Source organism: Neofelis nebulosa, chromosome 5 (genome assembly GCF_028018385.1).
Source record: "Neofelis nebulosa isolate mNeoNeb1 chromosome 5, mNeoNeb1.pri, whole genome shotgun sequence".
In the NCBI taxonomy this organism is placed as follows: Eukaryota; Metazoa; Chordata; class Mammalia; order Carnivora; family Felidae; genus Neofelis; species Neofelis nebulosa.
Genome location: NC_080786.1, coordinates 38587873 through 38611585, shown reverse-complemented (window position 1 = coordinate 38611585; position 23713 = coordinate 38587873). Strand labels below are relative to the sequence as shown.

Genomic DNA, 23713 nt, shown 5'->3' with positions numbered 1-23713 from the left:
GCTTTCTCCTCAAGGATTTTGATGGCTTCCTGTCTTACATTTAGGTCTTTCATCCATTTTGAGTTTATCTTTGTGTCTGGTGTAAGAAAGCGGTCCAGGTTCATTCTTCTGCATGTCACTGTCTAGTTTTCCCAGCACTACTTGCTGAAGAGACTGTCTTTATTCCATTAGATAGTCTTTCCTGCTTTGTCAAAGATCAGTTGGCCATACATTCATGGGTCCATTTCTGGGTTCTCTATTCTGTTCCATTGAACTGAGTGTCTGTTCTTGTGCCAGTACCATACTGTCTTGATGATTACAGCTTTGTAGTATAGCTTGAAGTCTGGTATTGTGATGCCTCCTGCTTTGGTTTTCTTTTTCAAGATTGCTTTGGCTATTCCGGGTCTTTTCTGGTTCCATACAAATTTTAGGATTATTTGTTCTAGCTCTGTGAAGAATGCTGGTGTTATTTTGATAGGGAACACCTGGAGTTCTTAATAGCTTGGGATGGTGTTGAGTGAGACAAGGAGATGCACTTTTGATACTGTCACATGAGCCGTTTGAGAAGTAACCACAACAGTTTATGATGTGGGCAACAGAGGCACAAGGAGATGGCAGATAAAATTAAATTTCCTTATAACCTGCAGCCCACTGACAAATACTTGAGGCTGGCTGAGTATAACATTTCTCCAGGAAAACTTCCTACTGTCTTCATGTTAATGCTTTGCTAGGTGGAAAAACAACCTTCTGCTTGAGGCTAGCTAGGCCTCCAGTATCCTTGAGTCTTCTTTAGCATATGAAAGTCCCTTTGGAAACTTCCCTTTGACTTTACCATTCCCAGCTCCCAAGTATATGATCAGTCTCTCTTCACAGTCCCGGGGCAGCTCTTTCTGCCCACAGGTCCTGTACCATGCTTTAATAAAATCACCTTTTTTTGCACCAAAAGATGTCTCAAGAATTCTTTCTTGACCCTCATCTCCAAATCCCCATCACTCCAAAACCACATCAGTTTCTAGGTTTTAAGTTTTCTGCTTCTCATTCAGACAGTCTCATTCTCTTAACAGTCTGGGATTTATTTTCAACCACTTTTAGTTTCACACCAACGTAGAAAGCAGACTCCTGTAACAACCTCATATTCAGTAATAAAATGTCTTGTTTTCCCCATAGTCTTCAGTTTGACATCAAGAAGATGCTCCACCTGGTAACACATGAGAATTTAAATAAGCTAATCCACTTGAAAGGATAGCTCTTCTGGGGAATGTGCCCTTGGCTCTGATAAATCCCTAATTGCCCAAGCAGGGCACCCTGAAGTGAAGCCTTAGGGCAGAAAGTCCAGATGACTTGATAAGCTATTGTATCTATCTTCCCACCAAAGGGTGTCCGTGTGCTTGTGGTTTAGGTCAAAAGAAATTAGTCTGAGGATTCAGTCTCAATCCAGGTTATGGTTGACTGTTATCTGTAGCCTGAAATTAGTTTACATCTTGGCAGAACTAAGTACTCCAAGCTCAGAGGAAGTCTTGCCAAACTTAAAGAACAGGATGTAGATCTGCATTTGTGTCTGTGACATATACTTGTTTATTGGTGTTTATTTCTCAAAGAACATAATTTTTCCAGCATACTTACATATTCCCAAATGAATTTCTAAATTGTCAGACATTACAAACACTGGCCCCACAACTCATCCACACATCCAGAGCACACCTACTCTAATCTGTCTTTACACTGTAAATAAGCCTTCACTGGAACCCGAATCACAAGGAAAACCTACTTTAAGCTCAGGTGAGGAAAGGTAAAACATAACTGTGATGCTGGAGTTATTCAGTTACATCTTCATCCAGAGGGCCTAAGTAGCAATGACCACAACATCAACAATTACCTCAACAACAGTAGCAGCTACTGCTCCTGAGTACTTTCTAGTTATAGTCCTGTGCTGAGCCCCTTGAGTGCATTTTCTCACAAGCACGCTGGAATAGTTACTATTCATATTCCATTTTATGGAAAAGGAAACTGGGGCATAGCTTCTTGGCTACAGTCACAGAGTAAATGGTGGAACTAGCTAGTCAGGGCATCTAACTCCTGGTGATTATGCTATAAGCCTCTAGTTAGCTGTTACCCAGTATTTTCAGTAAACTGTGTCAGCAAAAAGTTAAAGAGAGACCAGACCCTTCTTTACTCTGGTCAGCCTGATAAAGACCCATCCATAATCTCTGGGAGAAAATAAAAGTCATGTGGGCAACCTCTGGACACCAAGATAGCAATGTCACATGAACCCTTGATCTAGCCATTTTCAATTTGGTAATCAGACATGTCCCAGGTGTGGGAAAATGCAACCTAGGAGAACATACAGGGAACCAACAGATGACAGTGTGTCCATGCACTGGTGGAAACCTAGAGGGGCAGCTCCGCTCTCAGCAGCATCCCCAGGCTTGAAGCTTACTCTTCAATAGGGGTTCACAGTCATATCACATGCTTCGTGTCCCCAAACTGGGGAACTTCCTTTTCTTCCTTCACTTCACTGGCAGATATGTCATCTTGTCACTTCCCAAATTTAAAATTCCAGTTGCCTCCCAGTACACATTAACCTTTGTATTCTAAAACCACTCTTCTGATGTATAAAATCATCTACCCAGTCTTTGGCCAAGAGAGTCTCTATTACACCTCTGATATAATTCCTCATCCTTTGTCTGAAAGCAAACAAGGAGTGAAGGGCTGTTATTTTTCCTGATACTGAGCCCGCATTGACTACATTTGGGCATCTCCCATATGGGACTGTCCCATGTAGTGCATATTAATCCACACCGAAATTTTCTACATCTATTGCCACAAACTTCATTCAGAAAGTGTTCACTTCTTTCCAAGGTTATGATAAATTACTCTCCTGAGCCTCTTTCCTACCAGCCTCTCTGTAAATAAGATGCCCAAACTGTCTGTAGATACCAAACGTGACACACCCTTCTCCAGCTTCCATTCACATTCCTAGTCCACTGATCTTGACCTTGAAACCCGTTATACCTCCTTTATTCCTTGGACTTTACTGTTTGGTCTCAACCTCCACTTCAGACAGCAAACAGCCAAAACTCTTAAAGGGGAGGGGCTATTTTTTTTTTTTTTTTGAGGTGGTAACAATATATAGAGCTAATCTTGCTTCACTCACAATAGATCTGCTCAGGCCCTACTGACTCTGAGCTTGTTTCAACTTTCTAACAGGATGCACCTCAGGGAAAATTCCCTCTCCTACTTCTCCTGTAATATGGTTAACATTAGGGGTAAACAGTTCTGGTGTCCTGAGAGGAAACTCAGAAACATTTCAATATTTTCCTCTCCTTCACTACACAGTTTTTCACGTGCTACCACCACCCCTCCAAGTACACATCTGTCAAATCTACCTCTTCTCCACCACACTCTCTCCCTTTAGACTCTAATGGACTCTTGGGTGGACTATTTCAGTAGTATACTACTAAATGACCTTCATGCCTCCAGTTTCTTAATCTCACAATTTTGCCACTAGTGATTTTTCTAGAACATGAATCTATTTCAACCTCTACTGCCTATAGGAAACAAAAACAAAAGCAAAAACAACAACAACAACAAACCACTTTCTTAGCATAGCATTCAAGGCCCTTTTTAATTGTCCTGAAATTACTTTCTGACCTCACCTGCCCACCTCATCACAGGTAATGCTTGTAGTGTAGCCATACAGTGCTATTTACCATGTCTCAAACCTACTTGGTACTTTTAAACTTCTATGCCTTTGTCCATGCTGTGCCCTCAGCCTGGAGTGCCCTCTCCCAAATTCCTTTTCTCTTACCATTAAACTTATCCTTTCTGTTGTGTTGGTCCAAGCCTATTGATAGTGATGCTATGGGCTAGGAATGCCTGAGGCACACACCTGGCTGTATTACTCATAGAGAAGATCCCACAGACATTTTCTCCACCAGGGCCAATGTTGTGGCTGGACCAGCCCTTGTGGTTTTCATCATGATTACAAGATGCCTACACTTCAGCAAAAACCATCAGGGAACTTTGAGGAATGAGATTTATTATCATGAGTCCTGGACAGTATATACTTGGCATGCTTGAGGCCATGCAGCAAGGTTGTGGGCACACAGAGAGAAAGAGCATGGACCTGGACCTCTGCCTTTATTAAGGTCCAAGGGTGGGGTATCTAGGTGTTCACTTGTTCACTCTTTAGTGGCTAATGTAAAGCAAAGAGCAGGAATTAGGGTGTGGGAAATCAGAAGTGGGATCACTCAAGTGGTCAGTCATCTAGGTTACCCAGGGCTTTTCTGAAAGAGGAAATTTTATGCGTGGGACAGCTGAATTCCCTATCTGGTTGTTTAGCTAGTAGCTGTATCATACAGCTGGCAGTATGTTTATTCAAGATGGATATACTTTGAAATGGATGCCTCAGCAAACAAAAGCTTGATGTCAGTCACTCACACTACAGTCAAAAAGCTTAGTGTCAGGCACTTATACAGCATTCACTTTTCAATACCCTACTCCTCTGTGAAATGTACCCAACCTCTCTATATCCCGTCTTGGTTGGGCTATTTGTTGTGTGTTCAAATAACTCTGTGTACAATGCTTATTTCACTGTACCATAGCTCTTTGTTTCCAGTGTCTGTCTCCCTATTAGATCTTGGACCGCTGATAGCAGGAATCCTGTCATTCACCCTTATATCCTAGCATATGTCATTTATAGGATACCTATTCTCAACCCTAACCTATATTATATTTATCATTCAATGTAGGATATATCAATTTTTTTTCCTATTAATAACAAGAACAATAAGAACATTAGCTTATGTTTCATGAGAGCTTTGTAGGTAGCAGTCAATATTTTACACACTTTATATGTATTAACTCACTTTATCCTTATATTAGTCCATAGTGTAGATATATACTTATCTCCATTCATAACCAAGAAAACTGAGATTTAGAGGGGTTAAGTTATTTGTCCCTAAGTTATAAATTAGTAAATGATAGAAATGAGATTTGAACTCATATAGCCTGGCTCCACACTCCCAACTCCTAACTATTGTGCCACATTGAAATAGCAAAATGAACCAAGGTGAGTTTTTTCATTTACTTTAGTTCATTTTCTTATTTCCCCAAAACAAATATAAAAGGTATGAGTGATTAATTAGATTAATTTGGGTCATACACAAGCTCCACTAATATTCACTCAAGTGATATAGGATGGGGGTGGTGATTCTGGGTGGTACCAGATTTTGGCCCCTGTGTGATGTTCTTCCAGCTACACAATAGTCCCCAAACCTCTGGGGGTGTCTTGAAGACTCCTCCATTGTCCCAGTCACTCTTCCCTTACTGAAAATGTCATTTTTTACACTTAGTCATCAAACACAATTCTTAGAGAAAATCGTATCTCCTCCCCCACCACCCAGCCCCTGTCAACAGGAGGTTCAAAAGAACCAAAATTGCACCTAGGACCATTGGGATTCACACAATAAGACTAAGCCCTAGTAATATTTCACTGCCTTTCTGGAGGTGCTAAGTGATAAGGATCAGAATGGATTTTGTTGACTTTAATGGGAAAAGTGAGCCTTTTGTTAGTTACTCACCTTGCTTCCCCTCCAAGAAAAACCCAACTTTGGAGCATTCTTTTGGACCATGATTGGATATGGGAGCATCCTGAGATTTCAATATGTCTAATAAAATTCGCCAAAGAATGGAGGCGCGATAGGAGGGGAAGTGCATTATGGTAGTACAGAGATGTGTTTTGCTCTGAAAATGGAGCTGGAAGCTCATTGAAAATGAGGAACCCGGAGTGAGATGTTTGAGAGCACAGCTGGGAATATGTGCAAAGCTCACTTTCATTTTCATTTGAATACCATAGAGGCAGCACTCAACTTGCTTAAAATTAAAAGGTACATCAAGAATGCAAAACATTGTATAAAATTTTAACCAGTCAGTCTTTTTAGTTGCTTTTTAATCTCTTATTGGTTCTTTATTTTTCTGTACTGTATTTTCATAAATGTTTTGGGGGCTGTGTGGTTGTTCATCATCCACCCCTGGCTTCCCTTTTCTACAGTTGCATGCACCTTTACAGTTAGGTATCCACCACCTGTACCTAATCTTTGTAATCACATTGTGCTTCCTTTTTCACCTTGTTTCTCTCTGCTCTTTCTGCTTGGCTCTACCCATACCCTCTCTTCTCATTGCTCTTCAGACACCTTCCTTTCCTTCTTTGACCTCTGACTCCAACAGCCTACCAGTAAATTTGAAACAAATTCCAATCTGGGAAGTTTGGCCCCCCCTTAAATGAAAATAATATTTTCCTCTGAAATCTCTGTGGCTCAACTGTAGGTATTACTCTAATATATTCAAGGGTTGTCCATTGCAGAGCTGGAGACTAGAAGGTTTGATCTTGAAATTAGTGAGCAGTGAGCATGGCAGTGAGCATTGGCCTCAGGGATTTTTTTAAGTACTGATAACAATGAAAACAATAACATGGACAATAGCTGCTAACATTTCTTGAGAACAGGTACCAGGTCCTAAGGTACCAGGTCCTAAGCTAACCACTTTTATAAATATTTTCTCATTGAATCCTCACCAGAACTCTGGGGAGCATGTTCTGTTATTATCCCCATTGTAATGAGGAAACCAGAGCACAGTGAGTGATGCAGGTCACACAGCAGTGAGAGGCTCTTAATAGCTGGGCTTCAGTGACACCTCAGCAACCACAGGGTAGTTGTGAGTCCTGGGATTCCAGCTAGGGCTGATATATCATGAAGAGCACTGGCAGGTAGAACCAGACAGGTGAACACAAGGTGGGCCAGGGTTGCAGTAGCCAGAGCAAGATGATCACAGGTGCTACAGAAAGGGTTCAGTCTGCGAGCAGAGATCAGAGTTGGAGGTACAAAGCTACTTACAGTCCAAGTCAATGAAAGCAGACAGTGATGGGGAATCTGAAACAAGGTAGGGCAACAAGATGGATGGTTCATGGTGGTGATCAGAAGATTAGGGACTGTAGTGGAACGTTCAGGAAAGGAGGTAGTGCATGACAGGTACCCAGTGGTTGCCACGCTGGAGTTTAGAGGGAGGGGATTCAATCGATTGGAGACGCACTGGCAGATCTGGTGGGGCCACAGCTCAGGGACCATTTTGGGTAATGCTCAGAAATAAGGACAGGTCCGGTACCAACCCTGGGGCACTGTATCCGGATCAGATGAACAGAAAGGGGGCTTAATACCACAGGAAAGATGCGTGCCATACACCTGTGATCTCTCACCTGGGGAGCTGCTATAAACACACATAGCACTACAAGCTGTGTGCCATGGTGTCTTCTTTCTTTTTTTTTTTTTAATTTTTTTAATGTTTTTATTTATTTTTGAGACAGAGAGAGACAAATCATGAGCAGGTCAGGGGGAGAGAGAGAGGGAGACACAGAATCCGAAGCAGGCTCCAGGCTCTGAGCTGTCAGCACAGAGCCCGACGCGGGGCTCGAACTCACAGACCGTGAGATCATGACCTGAGCCGAAGTCGGACGCTCAACCGACTGAGCCACCCAGGCGCCCCTATGGTGTCTTCTTTCTATTAGTTTCTCAAACCCATAGTGTGTAAATGATCTTTTATACCTAAAAGTGAGTGGATTCAAGGTTAACCCTAACAGAATGTCACTTTCACACTCTGACTTGCTCTCTTGAACAAGAGAGTAAAAGACACAGATGCAGCTGGCATGTTTGTGTAACCCTGGGGATGCTGTGTGAACGTGCCACACGTGCTGATATCAGTATATTTATCTCAGTAGAGAAAAGGTAGAAAATTGCCCTCAGAGGCAATGGGGACTTGGTCTGTGGAAGTAGGGCAGAGAGTGGGGCAGGGAACAACTGTGTTTTACTGTAATCGCTTCTATAACATTTCAGTTTTATTGTTTTGTTGTGTATGTGTGCATATCTGTGTGTTGTAAACTTGAAAAAATGTATTAAATTTGACTATCAAGCAATCAGTCCCGTACTAAATTAAAAGGTAGAAGGGAGCACAGAGACCATCTGCTAATATATTGTTGCAGGCAGGAAATCTAGGCAATCTAACTGGCAGATATAAGAATTTTTAAAAGAGAAAGAATAGTAGCCAGAGACCATTTAATGTGGGCATAAAGAGGTTCATATAGTGCTTGGAAATCATCATAACACAGCGAGTATTACACTTTATGGGGCCGGTGGTGGTGCTGGGACTTCCAGGAAAGATCCAAGTATCCCCATCACATTCTGTTTAAGGAGGCAGGGAGCCAGGTAATGTATTTTAGCAGGGTTTTTATCAAATGAGGTAAAATCAAGAGAGGAAGATACTGTTCTTATGTGACTTCCCTTCATAACACATAAATTATAGTAAATGTTTTAGATTTTTCTAATTAAACCTGCCAAACTGCACACTCTCTGAGGACAGGGCCACAGCTGCCCCAGGAGGGAAGAAAGAACTTAGGTAGAGTTTCTCTCTCCTCAAGCCACGGGAGATGTTTAGTCTGCTCAAGGCCAAGAAGGGCCACAGGCCTGGCCCCAGGAGCAGACTTTGGCCTTCCATGAAATGGGAGGAGGGAGGAAGCATTGTTCTTGCTCCCAGTAGAACAGCATTTCTCAGGCCTCTGAGATGCTTCTCACTGAGTCTCACATAAAACCAAAGAACTTAATCTGCTGCCATCATTCCTCAGCTCCATCTGGCTGCTGGAATAATTGAAACGAGAAACGTCTGCTTTGATTGCTGATGGAAAGGAAAACTTAAGTTTTCGTGGAAAACCTTAGTACTGCCTCAAACAAGAAACCTTATTCGGTTTCTTGTGAAATTCGATTTCTGTCCTCTTGAGTTTTCTAGACAGGGAACCAGAAAAAGGCCCTAAATAGATGCGGCAATGGGAACTTTGGGACCCCCAGTTCAATTCATAGCCTAGATAGGTGCCAGGTAGTCCATTGAGGAGGGGGACAGGGAGAAGGGGGATCTAGGCTTACCCAGAAATAAAGCCTCCTAGGGGTCCTCAGCATCAGCCAGAGAGCTCAGAGCCATCAGAGCTTTGAATGTGGCCCGGCATCATGAGGTGGGGGGCCAGGGTGTCTCCACACCTGTCCCTCACTGGTCACAGAGGTTGGACCCAGGCCATCTGCACCACAACGTCACTGCCTGGACCCACCTTGGAAGGCCAGGCCCTAGCTCCCCCTTCACTCTTTCTCCCTACCCCTTCCTCATTTCCTCCCTGTCTCTCACCTCTCCTAGCCTTCCACCCTCCTTGCCCCTTCTCCTGCTCCTCTCCTCCCCAGGACTTCTCTCCCCCTGCCTCCCTCCCCGTGCACTGCCTCCTTCCTCCCTTCTTTCTTTGGGAAGCCAATGCCTTACCCATTAGGCCACAGGGTGACTCTCCCTCTCCTCTTTCCTCATCCCTACTTGTCTCTCCTCCCTGACCCCTTTCCCTCCCTCCTTTCTCATTCCCTCTTTTCTCATTCCTTCTCTCCATCTGACTTCAAATAGATAAAAGAGATCTTTCTACTCTAAGAAAATCAAAGGTTAGTCCCTACCAGAGGCTCTTCTCAGTTCACATACAGTAAATAGCTACCCATTTCGCTCCCTGGTTTAGAAAGAAGAGGCTATTCATTGCCAGAAGACAGTGATTTTTTTGAAGCATCAGAAGTATTTTAAATAAGCTGTCTCTGCGCTGCTTTCCTTTCACTGGACAGCACACCTGCCAGCTGCTGGCTCCTCACCCTGCTTTCCCCTCCTCCACCTGGAGAACAGAATGGCAAGGGGGCTAAAGAAGTGTTTGCAGGGGTAGGAGTTAAAGGGAAGACCCCAAAGCTCTAGGAATTGAGGCATTCACAGGACAGGTGCCGGTGGAGCTTGGGTGGGATGTCTGAGGCCCTGAGCTGCTCCTCCTAGTCCTCCCCTAGTCTTCCCAGCCTGCCTCCAGACAGACAGAGGCCCACTCTGGAGCAGAGGAAGTTCAAACTGCAGGACCCTCAACTGCTCTGGCCCTTTTGAGGCCCTGGGAAGAAACCCAGCATTGTGTTCCCATGGTCCTGTGTTTTTGCAAGATTTGCAAAAGGAATATATTTTAACCACAGTGGGGTTTGATGACTCTTTCCACTACAGTTTCCCCTCAGTCATACCTCTCCTCTGGTCTATTGGCCCTGGAGTGGGCATTTGGGGGATCCGACTCAGGGGAAGCTGAGTTGGGAATGCATTTAGTTTATATTTAGTAGGATATGTTTGTGTGGTCTGCAGTCACTTCTGTGCATGGGCAAGTTATGGCTGGCCATCCCAGTGCAGGAATGGCTTATAAGAATAGTGCCACAAGGCTGAATCAAAGTTGAATATGTCCTACAGCGCCAGGCTTCAGAAGTCTGTGGGCAGTTGTAGAAAAACAAGGCTTGAAATGTCCTGAGCCTGAAGCTAGTCTGTGGAAAATTCTTCCAATCATGAGATGTGTAAAATTCCAAGTGGAGGATTCCGTTCTCATTGGTCCCCCATCAAAACAGAATTCAGGAATATATCCGATGACGCAGTATGTACACTGACAAGCCCACTGTGCTTTGTTTATGGGAATTGCACAAAATGAAATTTATCAGATATCTTGTGTTTTCAGGGCATTAATGTGTAGCAGCACTGCACACAGCTGGCATGTCTGTAAGCAGGCATGCTTTAGTGCCTCCCAATTATCAATAATTTCGATCGATCTTGTTAGAGGAAAGACTACCTTATCTTCCTATTCTCTCTTGTACAAAATCATTGCCATATAAAGAAAGTATCAAAGTATGGAGGCAAAACTTACAGAGGAAAAAGTTATTTTAAAAGTGTGTTAGGCAGTTAATTCGAATATTAATTATTTTTATGGATTTTGAAACGTCTGTTGCATTTGCCAGATTTTTAAATCATGAAACGTTTTGTAGTTTACTTTTTCTTTCCCAAAAGTCATTTCCATACCTAATTTTGTGGTCATATTTTTGTATTAATTTTTTTTTCTTTTTTATTTTTTTACTGTTTATCTATTTTGAGAGACAGAAAGAGCATGAGCAGGGGAGGGGCAGAGAGAAGGGGAGACACAGAATCCAAAGTAGGCTCTAGGCTCCAAGCTGTCAGCACAGAACCCATCATGGGGCTCGAACCCACAAACCATGAGATCTTGACCTGAGCCGAAGTCAGACGCTCAACCGACTGAGCCACCCAGACACACCGTATTACAGGCTCTTTTAAAAAAGAGGCCCCCAGGTCAAATTGTTTCAGCCTCAGGCCCCAGAACCCTGAATCCTCTCTACTGGCAGCTTTGGTGAGCATCTGGACAAAGGCCTGTTCTTTTCTGTCTCCAGGAGCCTGCTCCAACCCAGCCCCCACATTCCGGGAGCAGTTTGGTCAATGAGTCCTGCAGGGATAGCAGGTGGCCTTTCCTCCAGGATCTCTATTTTCAGGGCTGTGGACATTCTCAGGCTCCTACTGTTATCGAGAGACAGCAGTGAGGAACAAGAGTTGGTGCTCAATCTCACTAGCTGTGCTGAGGCCCAGCTGTACAAGTTCTCATTTTGACACGAATGCATTTGAGGTTCTTTTGATTCAGGGAGAGGTAGGATGGTTTTCTGCCAAACCTTTCCTTTGATCTGTATCATATTTGGTTCCAGTGATCTGCCACACAAAACTGTTGCGTCTCATCTGCAGCAAGGCCCTTACCAGTTTTCTCATTTCTTTAACAGAGTTGGTGTGGATCTGGATGAAGATCTGAAGGAGCCCACCTCACACCAGGCAAGTCAAAGAGGCCAATTCATAGAGTATAGAAATATAAAATGTTCTGTTCCATGGAATCTTCCATGCTTGTCCAGCATGTGGCCAAGGGGCTCAACCTAAAGGGCACTGCCTCCACTGATAAAACACACCCAATGGCTATAAAATACCTGGGAATCGATAACCTTTGTATAACCTTTAGAATGCTTAGAACTAGAATGCACTTGCACCCTCTCTGTGGCAACAAGAAGCTGGAAGCTCTACAGTATAGAAGCAAGAGCATGGTTCTTGGAATGAGGTAGCCTGGAGTTCAAATCCTCTGCCTAGGGACTTGCTAGCTAGGTAATCTCAGTGAAATTTATTCAGTGCATGTCCAATGCATGTTGGGCACACATGCCCAAATGGACCTGTTTCTCCTGCACAGCTTCTCATTAATCAGGTCTAGGTGTATAGAAATATTGAAATATTGAAAATTTGCAAAAGCACAGCAAAACTGTCTAGGTGATCCATTCCTAACTTAACCACACAACCATTCGCTGCAGAGACCTGAAAATCCTTAGGGAAATTTGTTCAAAATAATGTGCTGTTCCCTCGAGTACAGGAAATGTATGCCCCAAACTCTGAACTTGAACCTGACATCGCAGTAGAATCTGCCATTGGCAATTTTGCATTAGCCATTTCTAATTCAGTACTTAAAACAATTGTGTAGGAATGTTGCACCTTTTGTTGAAATTGTAAGCAGATAGACACAATAGTATAATATAAATAAGTGATGTTGCTTAATGACTCATGTTATGATCATACCTGGATTTAAAGAGGATCCATCCCTTTTATTTTGTGATTTTTTTTTTTTCTATAATGCCATCAATGAGGCACAGCTGGTTAGTGCTCCTGGGCAAAATGTTGCTACTTTCCTGGTTTACATAGACATAAAGAAGGAAGGATCCTGTGCTCTATAAAAAGGCCTGGAAAATTAAGTTGGTGATGATCCTGGCTTATTGTACTTTCAATTTTTTTTTGTACATGTGTTTCAAGGCCAGGCTGGTGCTGTTCTCTCAGACTCCATAGCCCAGGAAACACACCTCACTGCAGGAGTGAGCACAGCAGGTGTGCCAGCACACTGGGATTGGGGCCAGCTTGGTGACCTGAGAAGGGAGAATAAAGCCCATCTCCTTATACTCATGGGCTGTAATGAGTAGTTAGTAAGGTGCCATGGTGGCTGATTTTTGAAAAGCATTTTCATCTCATATAGGTCAACTAATCCATCCTCCTACCTTCAAGCAAAACTTGTATCTAAATTCTATCTTTCTCTTCTATCTTTTTCTTTAAAAGAGATAGAATAAGAAAATGCATCAAAGCAAATTCTTCATCTTTCTCTAGCTGCCTAATATTTTGAAATCACATATAATTATTAGGAAGATTACCTAGGAGCCTAACTCCTTCCTTTTACAATTTAAACATTTTATTTTAGCTCATTCACACCATTGTTAATTCAGTAATAACTCCTACCTGAAGATACTTAAACCAGTAGAAAATAGTTGTTGTTGTTGTTGTTGTTGTTGTTGTTGTTGTTGTTGTTAGAGACATGAGATAGGGCAACTAGGTCCAGTGAAAACTGCATTGTATTTGAATCTCCAACAGTTGTTTTACCTCTTTGAGTCTCAGTTTCCCTATGTGTAAAGTGTGGTTGATAATAATGTCTACTTCTCCAGATTGGTATAACGATCAAGTGAAATTATATTTATGAAAACTACGAAACTTAATTTAGTTAAACCCTTCTCATCTTATGAAGGATTTGTGACAGCTTACCCATAGAATAAAATAATAGTAAAATATTTTAAGAGAATTTTAAAATTCAATAAATAATATTACTAACAGCAGAAAGTCAAAACCAGAGGGATAAAGAGAATCAAGAATAAGCAGATCATAAGGTCCTATATACTTGCTTAGTCAAGCCACAAGTGAGCTTTGGTAGCCAAGGGGGGAAAAGAGGAAAAAATAATCACTAATATACTAAATTATTATCATTAGAGGGAAAAAGTGTACTCTCTCCTCAAGCAGTACAAAACTTCGCAGGCCACCGTTTTAAAAGATATTTCTCACTTGGGGCTTCCTGTACAGGACACATAAAGAGCTGTACAAATGTTAGCTAACTAATCTTATTATAAATTACACGGTTCCTACTGAACTTCTGCTCCTTCAAATAATTTTGTTTTTAAGAGGTGTCCTGGAAGTGTTCCTATTCATAATAATATTTGACTACCAAGGTAGCTACATTTCAGAAAGAGATTTTCTCCAAACCTTGGAATAATTCTTATCTTCCGTGTCAAGGACAGGAAACAGTGGCATTGAGCTAGAAATTAAAAAAAAAAAAAAAAAAAAAAAACAAAACAAAACAGTGTCCATGCTGCTGCCACCTGACCTGTACAGTTTTTTTGTTTTTGCTTTTGGTGTTTTTTTTGGTACTTTCCAAACCATGTGTCAAGAACCTCTTTGCCCTCATTTTGCCTGACATCTCTTTGCTTATTATCAGCATCTGTTGCTCTGGAGGACTGAAGAGCATAAACCCTCATTCTTAGGAAGATTGCATGTTTCCACTTGGTTTGCATGTATTCAATTGGGCTTGTGTTAACAAATAAGATGATTTTCGCACCAGTCAACTTCTAAAAGTAGAAGAAAAAGAGGAAGACTATTTTTACCAAAAGCTAAAAATTTTACAGTTATGGCAATTACTGATTGTATACTCTCAAAATCAGTAACAAACACACGTTATTATATTTTTTAAGGAACTTCTTCTTTCTCAGTTGGTGGACAGTAAAACAGCCTTTGGGAAATGCGAACTTCTAACTGTCACTAACCAGCAATGTCACGATTTTCCTTTTTGCCTTGCAACAGCTTTAGAGTGTGAATGGTATTATACTTTTGCTTGTACCAGACCCAAAAGCTTTAGAAAGCATGTTCTACATACAGGTATTAAAGTTTAAATATGTACTCTATGCAAATGTGCTTCTTTGAGAAATGGGAGATAGTACAGTTGTGAATTTTATGTCTCTTAAATTTAAAAGCAAAAACAAAAGAACTCTGAGACTCCCACCCCCTCCCCTACTCCCACCATAAGAGGTTTTCCTTGTAATTGATGCTGAGTTTTTGAAAACACAGCACTGCACAGAAGTTGAGAATCACTGGAGCATCACACTTGCCTTAATATATTAATAGAAATTCCTGCTGCCCAAGAAGGCTCACCACTGTTGCTTCTTTTTCCCTTTTTGCCATTTTTCTCATAATCATTCTAACATTTGTTGAGTACAGACTATTGTTAACACTTCTAAGCACCTTGTCTGTATTAATTCAATTTCCAAGATAACCCTATCCCTATGAGCAGATACCATTGTTATCCCCATATTACAAATGAGGAAACTCTATACAAATAAGTTAAATAGCTGGTCCAAGGGTACATAGCAAGAAGAGGTGGAGTGTTAATCTAGACAATCTGGTTCCAGAACTTCCACTCTGAAATGGTATGCTTTCATGCATTCATTCATTCATCCATACAATCCACCATGTCAGAGACTAGTCTACATGTGAAGAGGATGCAGCAGTTACCAGTTCAAAGTTTTCACTCACAGAGCTTTTGTTCTAATGGGCGATGCTGATGAGAAAAAAGGTAAATGATGTGAGTACAGCAGATAGGAGGATGGTGAACAATGGAGGAGAGGCTATTGCCTCATCAGGGCGGGCCTTTGTTTTTATTTTATTTTATTTTTTTAATGTTTATTTATTTTTGAGAGAGAGAAAGAGACAGAGAGACAGAGAGACAGAGCACAAGCGAGGGAGGGGCCGAGAAAGACGGAGACAGAGAATCCAAAGCAGGCTCCAGGCTCTGAGCACAGAGGCCAACACAGGGCTCGAACTCACAAGCCATGAGATCATGACCTGAGCAGAAGTCGGACACCTAACCAATTGAGCCACCCAGATGCCCCAGGGTAGACCTTTCTAAGGAAGTGGCATTTGATCAGAGGTCTGAATGATGTGCAGAAGTGAGCCGTGTGGGATCTGGAGAAAAAACAGTCCAGAAAAAGGGTACTGCAAGGATGAAAGCTGTAGAGTCACAATGGGTTATGGTGTGCTCCATGAGTAGCAGGAAGGCCAGTGTGGCTGTGAATTGGTGAACAAGTTAGGAGAGATGGACATGAACTGGGAGAAACAGAGAGCAGCCAAATCATTGGCCAAGGTGATAAGTGTGGTTTTATTCTACGTGTGATGGAGGAAAAACCCCTAAAGGTTTGGAGCTTGGAAGTAATGGAATCAACCCTTTTTAAGAACTCATTTTTCTTCATCTGTACTCTGCCAACTATTACAATGAGGTTAATTTTCATCTTTTCTAACATAATTTTTATTTTTTTAACACTATGCTTCTCTATGTGCTCTCTTAATGCTAACTTCCAATTTTTTTTTTTTTTGTTCCCATAGTTTCTTCATTGAAATTCTAGTTTTGGTTGTCACTTATGCTTCTGTGTAACCTGTGTGGATCAGTTCTGGTCACTGCAGCTCAAGAAAGTCAGAGCAGAGCTGAGAAAGGTCCAGAGAAGGGCAACTTCAATAACTTAGCAGAGGGAGATTAAAAGGATTACTATTTCTCCTGCAGAAAGATTAGCACTAAGAAGGAATACAATAAAGTATCTATAAAAATATGAAGAGTGTGAGTAAGGTGAATGAAGTCTTGTTTGCCAATTCCCAGAAAACCGTAACCTGGAATACCCCTAAAATCTGAAAGAGCTCATTTGAGGAAGAATAAAAGGGTTTGTTCTTCTGCAATTGATGCTTATTTCTCATGGTCATCTAGAGTTGCAAGGGCTGGAAATATAAGTAGGTTCAAGAGGAGAAGAGATTAATTAGCAGATGCTGGTATCATCTCATCTTGAAATAAAAATTAATTTTTCCCTGTGAATTCTCAAATCTAATATCCTAATTAACATATAGGAAACAGAATAAATATTCATATATATGTGAAAAATATATATGAAAAAATTAATTTTTCCCTGTGAATATTTTCAAATGTCCTAATAAACTTATAGAAAACAGAATAAATATTTCCATGTGTGTGTATATATATATATATATATATATATATATATATACACACACACACACACCCCAGATTTAACAATTAACATTTTTCCAAACTTGCCCCTATACTGTTGGAATTGACCTCATAAGAATATAAATTCCATACTATACCTCCACAAATATTTCAGAAATAGAATACTAAGCTCTATAAAATTGACCTGACCCAGATGAGGGGTTTTTATGTTGCATTGTAACTAGTAGAATTTTGAGAAAAATAAAAGGGATTTTTCACAGCAAATATCCTAGGTTTTCCCTTGGTAATACTGACTTTATTTGGGTTATAATTACTTTTGTTTTATACATCCAAAAGTGTATTTCCTCCAACTAATTTTTACTGCATAGGACTAAATTCCATATATTTCTCTTACCTATACATTCAATCATTGCAGATTCTAGAAAGCAGGAATGATAATGAGAAAGAGGAAGTGGAAGAAGATGGCAACTACCATTTAGTGAGCACTTTTTATATATTAGGTGCCATGTGTATACCCACTTTTCTTTACCGTGGCCAATCAAAACACCTGTTATCACCCCTAGTTTATAAATTACGAAACTGAAATTCAAAGAATTAAAAGAACTTTCCCAAGACCACCACCACAACAACAAATTCCAGACACTTCAGCAACACCCAAACTCTAGTCCCTAGTTCCTTGATTCAGTGAGATGGCAGCTCTCTGCTTGGACTGTTCTCAGCGTGGACTCTACCTTCTTGCACTGCAATGGGAATAGGGCCTCCAGGCAGGGTCCAGGAGAATATAGGCTCACCTCATTCGTTGTCCTTCTCTTGAGAATCACAGGCTTTTGCTGCCTGTCATCTAATACCTAAATTCTAACGTATTCTTATGAAACCAGTTATTCTATGATTGTCAACCATTACATATTTTAGAAGTAGGTTTATAAGGGAATACATTGTTTTGTTTTATTTTCAAATATATAATACTATATATTCCAATCACAAGTCTCAATATGAGACTCTTTGCTTTGGTGTTTGTGGTTTGGGACACCATCACTGGGGGACATAATGAGTAAGATACTCCAAGGTGCATTTTCCATTATGATGTGTGTACATGGATGTAAGTGTGTGTGTGTGTGTGTGTGTGTGTGTGTATGTGTGTGTGTACATGCATATAAAAGAGCACACCAACTAAATTGCGATATAAGTCAGGCATTAGTTAAGAATAGTACGAAGTATAGTGAAATGATGTGAATCTCCTCCTGCCTGTAAATTCATCCATCATTTTATGCCTTATATTCAGTCCTAAATCCCTAACATGGTATACTAGATCTAGGATAAGTTTTGATATACTCTTAAGGGGGAAATATATCTTCTATACCCCAAATATGTTACCTTTGTGAATACACTTTGTAAACTACAGAGTTGTGACGTATCATCTTATTATCTCTTCCCAATTCCCACTCCAATGCCTTTTACACTGGGAACTGATGATTCTAGTATATAGTTGTATTAGCTTTCTATTGATGCATAACAAATTATCCCAAAAATTAGTGGCTTAAAACAGCAAATATGTATTATCTCACAGTTTCTATGGGTCAGGAATTTGAAAGCAACTTAGCTGAATGTTTCTAACTTGAGGTCTCTCATGAAGTTGCATTCAGAATGTCAGCTAGAACTACAGTCATCTGCAGGCTTGACTGGGGCTGGGGGATCTACTTCCATGATGGCAGAAGGCCACCAGTTTACTGCTGACTATCGTCAAGAAGACTCATTTCCTTACCACATGTATCTCTCCCTCCATAGAGCTACTTGAGTGTCCTCACAATATGGCCCCTGACTTCCCTCACATGGTCTAACACCAGATAGCAAGGAGGAAGCCACAATGTCTTTTTATGACCTAGTCTTAGATATGGCACACCATCACCTCTGCTCCATTCTAATGATTAAAAATGAGTCACTAAGTACAATCCACATTCAGTAGGAAGGGAAATCAATCTCCATCTTTTAAAGGAAAAAGTGCCAAAGAATCTATGGGTATACATTTTTAAACCACTGCAATATTATATTATATTTATCTGAACCAAATAATTTATTTTCCCCCGGATTAACTTGGATCTCCTATACAGAAAAGCTATTTGAACAAGCCCTTTCTTTGTAGCTAAACCATGAGTGTAGCCCATCTGGTAGTTTATCTTTGTCTACATGTCACCGTAACAGTTTTATCCATCCTTGACTAGCTCTTTCCTTCATTTTTTCTTCCCTAAGCATGTATTTTCTGACTATACCTTCTAGAGAATATTTATGAATTCATCACGGCATGGGGATGGTGAGAAGATTTGTATAAAGTAGTTTCTATGTGGAAGCTAAGAATTAATGATATACATTTTAAAATGTAAATTTGGAAAAATTTCCTATTGACCTTCAATTGTATTATGCTCCTTCCTCAAAATCCAGAATTTTTTCTCCTTAGGGGCACAGAATCTGGCCCTCTCCTTGAAAATTAGAAAATCAAGGCAATAAACTTGAAATTATTACATAAATACATTTCAAATTGTGGGGAAATGGCAGATCAAAAGTACTGCTATCAAATTTTATTCAAAGGTACAACTTGTAAAAATGCTCTGGAACCCATAAGGAGCTCTACGGGCTTGTTATGATAATTATTTGTCTTTATTATAATTCTGTGCAACTTCCACTGACATTAATATTGGATATGAAATCTCAAAAAATAGAAAGGAAAATCTCTGTCTCCTAATCCATGGAATCCCCCTGAAATGAGGAGCAATCCCACATGATTATCCCAGAGCAGAGTTCATCCAGTTCACTTAACAAAGGCCCCACATTTGAATATTGATAGAGGAATGTATTTGCATTTGCTTAGTTCTTTTTCATTAAGGTTAATATAACAAACAGTCCCTTCTTGCTTCACTGTCTGGATTTCACAGATTTCTGGCCTGAGCCTTTTGTTTTCTCCCAGAGGTCTAAATAAGCAAAAAACAAAGAACACCTTCACAATTTTCCTATTGCTTCCTCTCTGGGGTGGTGCTAAGGGTGAGGGCATCACTTAAAAGGTAAGGACTCACTCCCTTCTGTGCTCAGTCACTTCCCAACCTCTGGTTTATTCCTTTGTCTAAGGAGGAAAAAGAAAGATATCTAATGTCCCAGTCGCTTTTACCTTTTCCCAGAAATAGAAGATAATAAAGGAACAAGAAATTGCACATATATCAAGCACTCTGCTTCTTAGAAGTATCAAGGGCAAAGAAAAGTTAGGATTCAATGCTCTTGAATCTCTGGTTTCCATTTACAACCGTGAAACATGAGGCTCAGAGTTGATAAGTGTATTGTTATTAAATGGTAAACGGTAGAGAGTCAGAACTCAAATCTTGGTTTTCAGTTTCTGTATCCTCTGTGTGTTCCAACATGCACACCACTTCCCCTGTGAGACAAGGAACTCAGAAGAAAAGAAATACTGCTAGTGATAAAGAAAATACCATCAAATTCCAGATTCTACTTCTAATGACTGGTCACATCCATTGTCCTTGGGTGTGAGTTGATCTCTGCTTCAGAGTAATCTAGGTAAATTAATGCTACCTGCTGTCCTCTGCCCATCTGGACCCTCCCAGAGGCTTGCCCTCGGTGCTGCCTCATCAGATACCTTTCCTGTTCCAGGGTGACTGCAAAGGCTGGCCTTCCCTGGGCACATTTATCTTCAACCCCCAGTGAACAAGCAGAGCACAGAGTAGACTAACTCATTTATTTCTACTCATTTATTGATGGCCTTTCATAACCGGGTTATTAAGTCATCAATAACTTCAGAAAAATAAATGAATGGATCCAGAACTGGGCCAACAGATATTTAAGATACCCACTGAAAATTTTATCTATGATCAGCAGAAAAGTCAATGCTGGGTCATCAGTGGCATTTCCCTCACCTGGGAAAATATGGTCTATGTTTTATTCTAATTAGAACCCAGTCAATTTCTTTATAAACTAGTAAAATAAATAACATCTCCAATCTCTCAAGTAAAATAAAGTTGAAAAAAATTTACATTTGTTAACATTTTCCAAAGTGCTACCTAATATGTGCTGCTCTTATCAACTGTCAAAAAAATATCTCTGAAAGTCTTGCCAGAAATAGAGTATAAGATATTTCACTAGTGCTTGTGAGTTCTAGTATATTCCCCTCAGGAAATAAAATAAAAAGGATAGGGAAGGAGGAAAGAAAGCCAGAAAAGGTTTTTCTAAGACCTTGAAAAACCCCTGAAACCAGTATCTAGGAGTCTAGGGAAATTCCTAACAATGATGTTAAATTTCTATAGGGACACTTTCAAAGCCTTCAGCACTTTACCCAGCTGATGGGAGCCATGCATTTTCATTATGTTTGGGGATGTAGGTAGCAGCTCTGTCTTAACTTACATGATCACCCCAGAATCCTGACCTCATCGCCCTATTCAAATATTCTTTTTTTTTTTTTTTTGATGTTTATTTATTTTTGAGAGACAGAGGGACAGAGTGCAAGCCGGAAGGGGCAGAGAGAGAGGGAGACACAGAATCTGAAGCAGGCTCTAGGCTCTGAGCTGTCAGCACGGAACCTGATGAAGGACTCGAACCTACAAATTGTGAAATCATGACCTGAGCCAAAGTCAGATGCTTAACTGAGCCACCCAGGTGCCCCCCCTATTCAAATATTCTTTTGCCCTAGTTTACTCCCCACTTATAACTTGGGGCCTCACCTGGATGAGAGGAATCTTGGCTGTTGAGAGGTCCCAAATGTGTTTGGAAGCCTCTCTGTGCCTCAGTTGCCTCAGTTTCCTCATCAGTAGAATAGGAATGATAATAGAACATACTTCAGCTGCTATAATAATTAAAAGAGTTAATCTATGAAGAGCACTTAGAATACTGTCTGGCACATGGTAAGTTTTCAAGAAGTATCAGCTGTGATTGTTGTTGTCATTTATATATAAATATAATATTTTCCATATGATTAGGACCTTGGAGACCAGCCAATCCAATTTCTTCAATTAGTTTTTCAGGCTAGGAAGCTGCAGCCCAATAACTTATTTAATGTTTGTACTTCCTAAAAGCTTAAAGACTAAGTGAGATACTGGCAAAAAGAACATCACCTTTGGAGTCCAGCAGTCCTACAATCAAATTCCAGATCTGTTGCTTGCGCTTGCTGTGTGACTTTGGGCTCATCTCTTCCCTTCTCTGGGCTTCTCTAGGTCCTCACCTATACAATAGGTGTAAACACAACTACCCTGATAGATAGAGTGTTTTGAAAGCTGAAAACTAATGACTAAAAAAAAAGTTAATGACTGAATAATGGGACTAGCATGCTGCCAAGGAATTAATGAGCATTCAGTGTCGTTGTTGCAAACGTCATTCAGTGGGACTGCTGCAGAGAGGGTGCTAGAGGCTGGGAGAGCTCACCACCACACAGACCACCTATACTTAAAAACGAACAGTCAAACCCAAACTGTGATTTGCTTACACTAATTTCTATCAGTTTTCTTCAATGACTATCTTGTCATCAGTAGATGTTAGAGCTAACAAAAATTACCTGTGCCTGCTGATGGATAAGATTTTGTAAGTCCTTTATTGTTCTTAAAGAAAAGGAAAATGGAGAGATAGATAGACAACTCTCTACTGTTGGCCCCCAATTTTTCTAACTAGTTTGCTTTAGGGTGAGTAGTTTTACTCTGCCAGCTGAACTCCAAAAGCTGTGCCTGTTGGAGAAATGGTGACTCAGAAACAGTTTGCAGATGTTACAAAATAATAAAGAAAACACTATGTGCAGCTGTGATTTTGCAAATCTGACACCTTTGTTGAGATAGAAACGGCTATAGAAAGACTCAGGGGAAGGACAGAAATTAAATTGACATTGGTTTCCTTTTGAGGGGGATATGATGAATAAAGTCTAACTCTAGATAACAAGGCATGGAACTCAGGTTTATAAGAAAACAGATTTGTTAAACCTAATGTCCCTGAAAAGGTCATAGATGTTTCACCGTGGGGCTTGGGAATGATGAATGGGTTCTACAGTTCCAAGTTTGAGAAACACTTCCCTCTTGAAGATTTTACAATGCTCATTTATAAATGAAAGCCTCTGAGAAGTCCGTATATAAGAGACCTTTCCAACACTATCAGACCTGTCTTGTCCTAAACAATTAACACAAAATTTCCATCAGCACCATGTAGGACAGTGGCATTCTAGGGAACACCATTCAAGAATTTATACAAGGTTTGCTGCCAGATTGGGTTTTAATTTTATTGTGAGTCTCTGCTTCAAGCATTTTAGACAAAAGATATGAACTAGAAATGGACCACATTTTGCTTTCTTGTGTTCCCATTTTATTTGTGGGGGTGGAACTATAGCATCTGCTGCTACACATGTTTCAGAGAGCAGAACACAGCTCTTTATCATTCACTATCAGTGGAACTGTCTGGGAATGGGGAAAAAAGTAAATAAAATAAATGAAAGCAAATCTACTTGGGTTCATCTATGGGCTGGCTTTGGAACAGCCCGTGGGTTGCAATTGTCTTCCACACATCATCATTTCTTGAGAATATTCACATCGTTACTGGACTGTGAACAAATGTTACAATTTGGGGATTAAAACTGTGGGTCCGAACAAAGCAATGGAACAAAGCAATAAAGTCCATGTCAAGATATATAAATGCTTTTATTGATGGAGAAAGTTACAACAGATTGAAGCCTAGAAATAAATCTCTTTTCTTAATATGCAAAATCGGATACACAAAAGCAGTAAAAATGCCACTGAATCTCCTTCCTACCACACTGCAATATTCATTATCATCTGTCTCTAAGGTTCACATTTTTTACCTTCTTTCCTTTTTCTCACACTTCATCCTCTAGTCTCACATAAACACCCATCAAATGCTTTCTCTTCTTTTTTTCTTTTTTGTTGTTTA

The 23713-nt window shown here is 40.5% G+C and overlaps 1 protein-coding gene across 11 annotated transcripts in view; it reads left to right on the top strand.

The window, feature by feature from the left end:
• Positions 1 to 23713, top strand: part of SLC9A9 (solute carrier family 9 member A9) — a 703484-nt gene that overhangs the window by 574463 nt on the left and 105308 nt on the right. For all 11 annotated transcript variants that reach the window (XM_058730134.1, XM_058730131.1, XM_058730132.1 and 8 more), the window contains one exon: positions 11670 to 11718. In XM_058730134.1, the coding sequence (XP_058586117.1) occupies positions 11670 to 11718 (49 nt within the window). The remainder of the gene's footprint in view (positions 1 to 11669; positions 11719 to 23713) is intronic.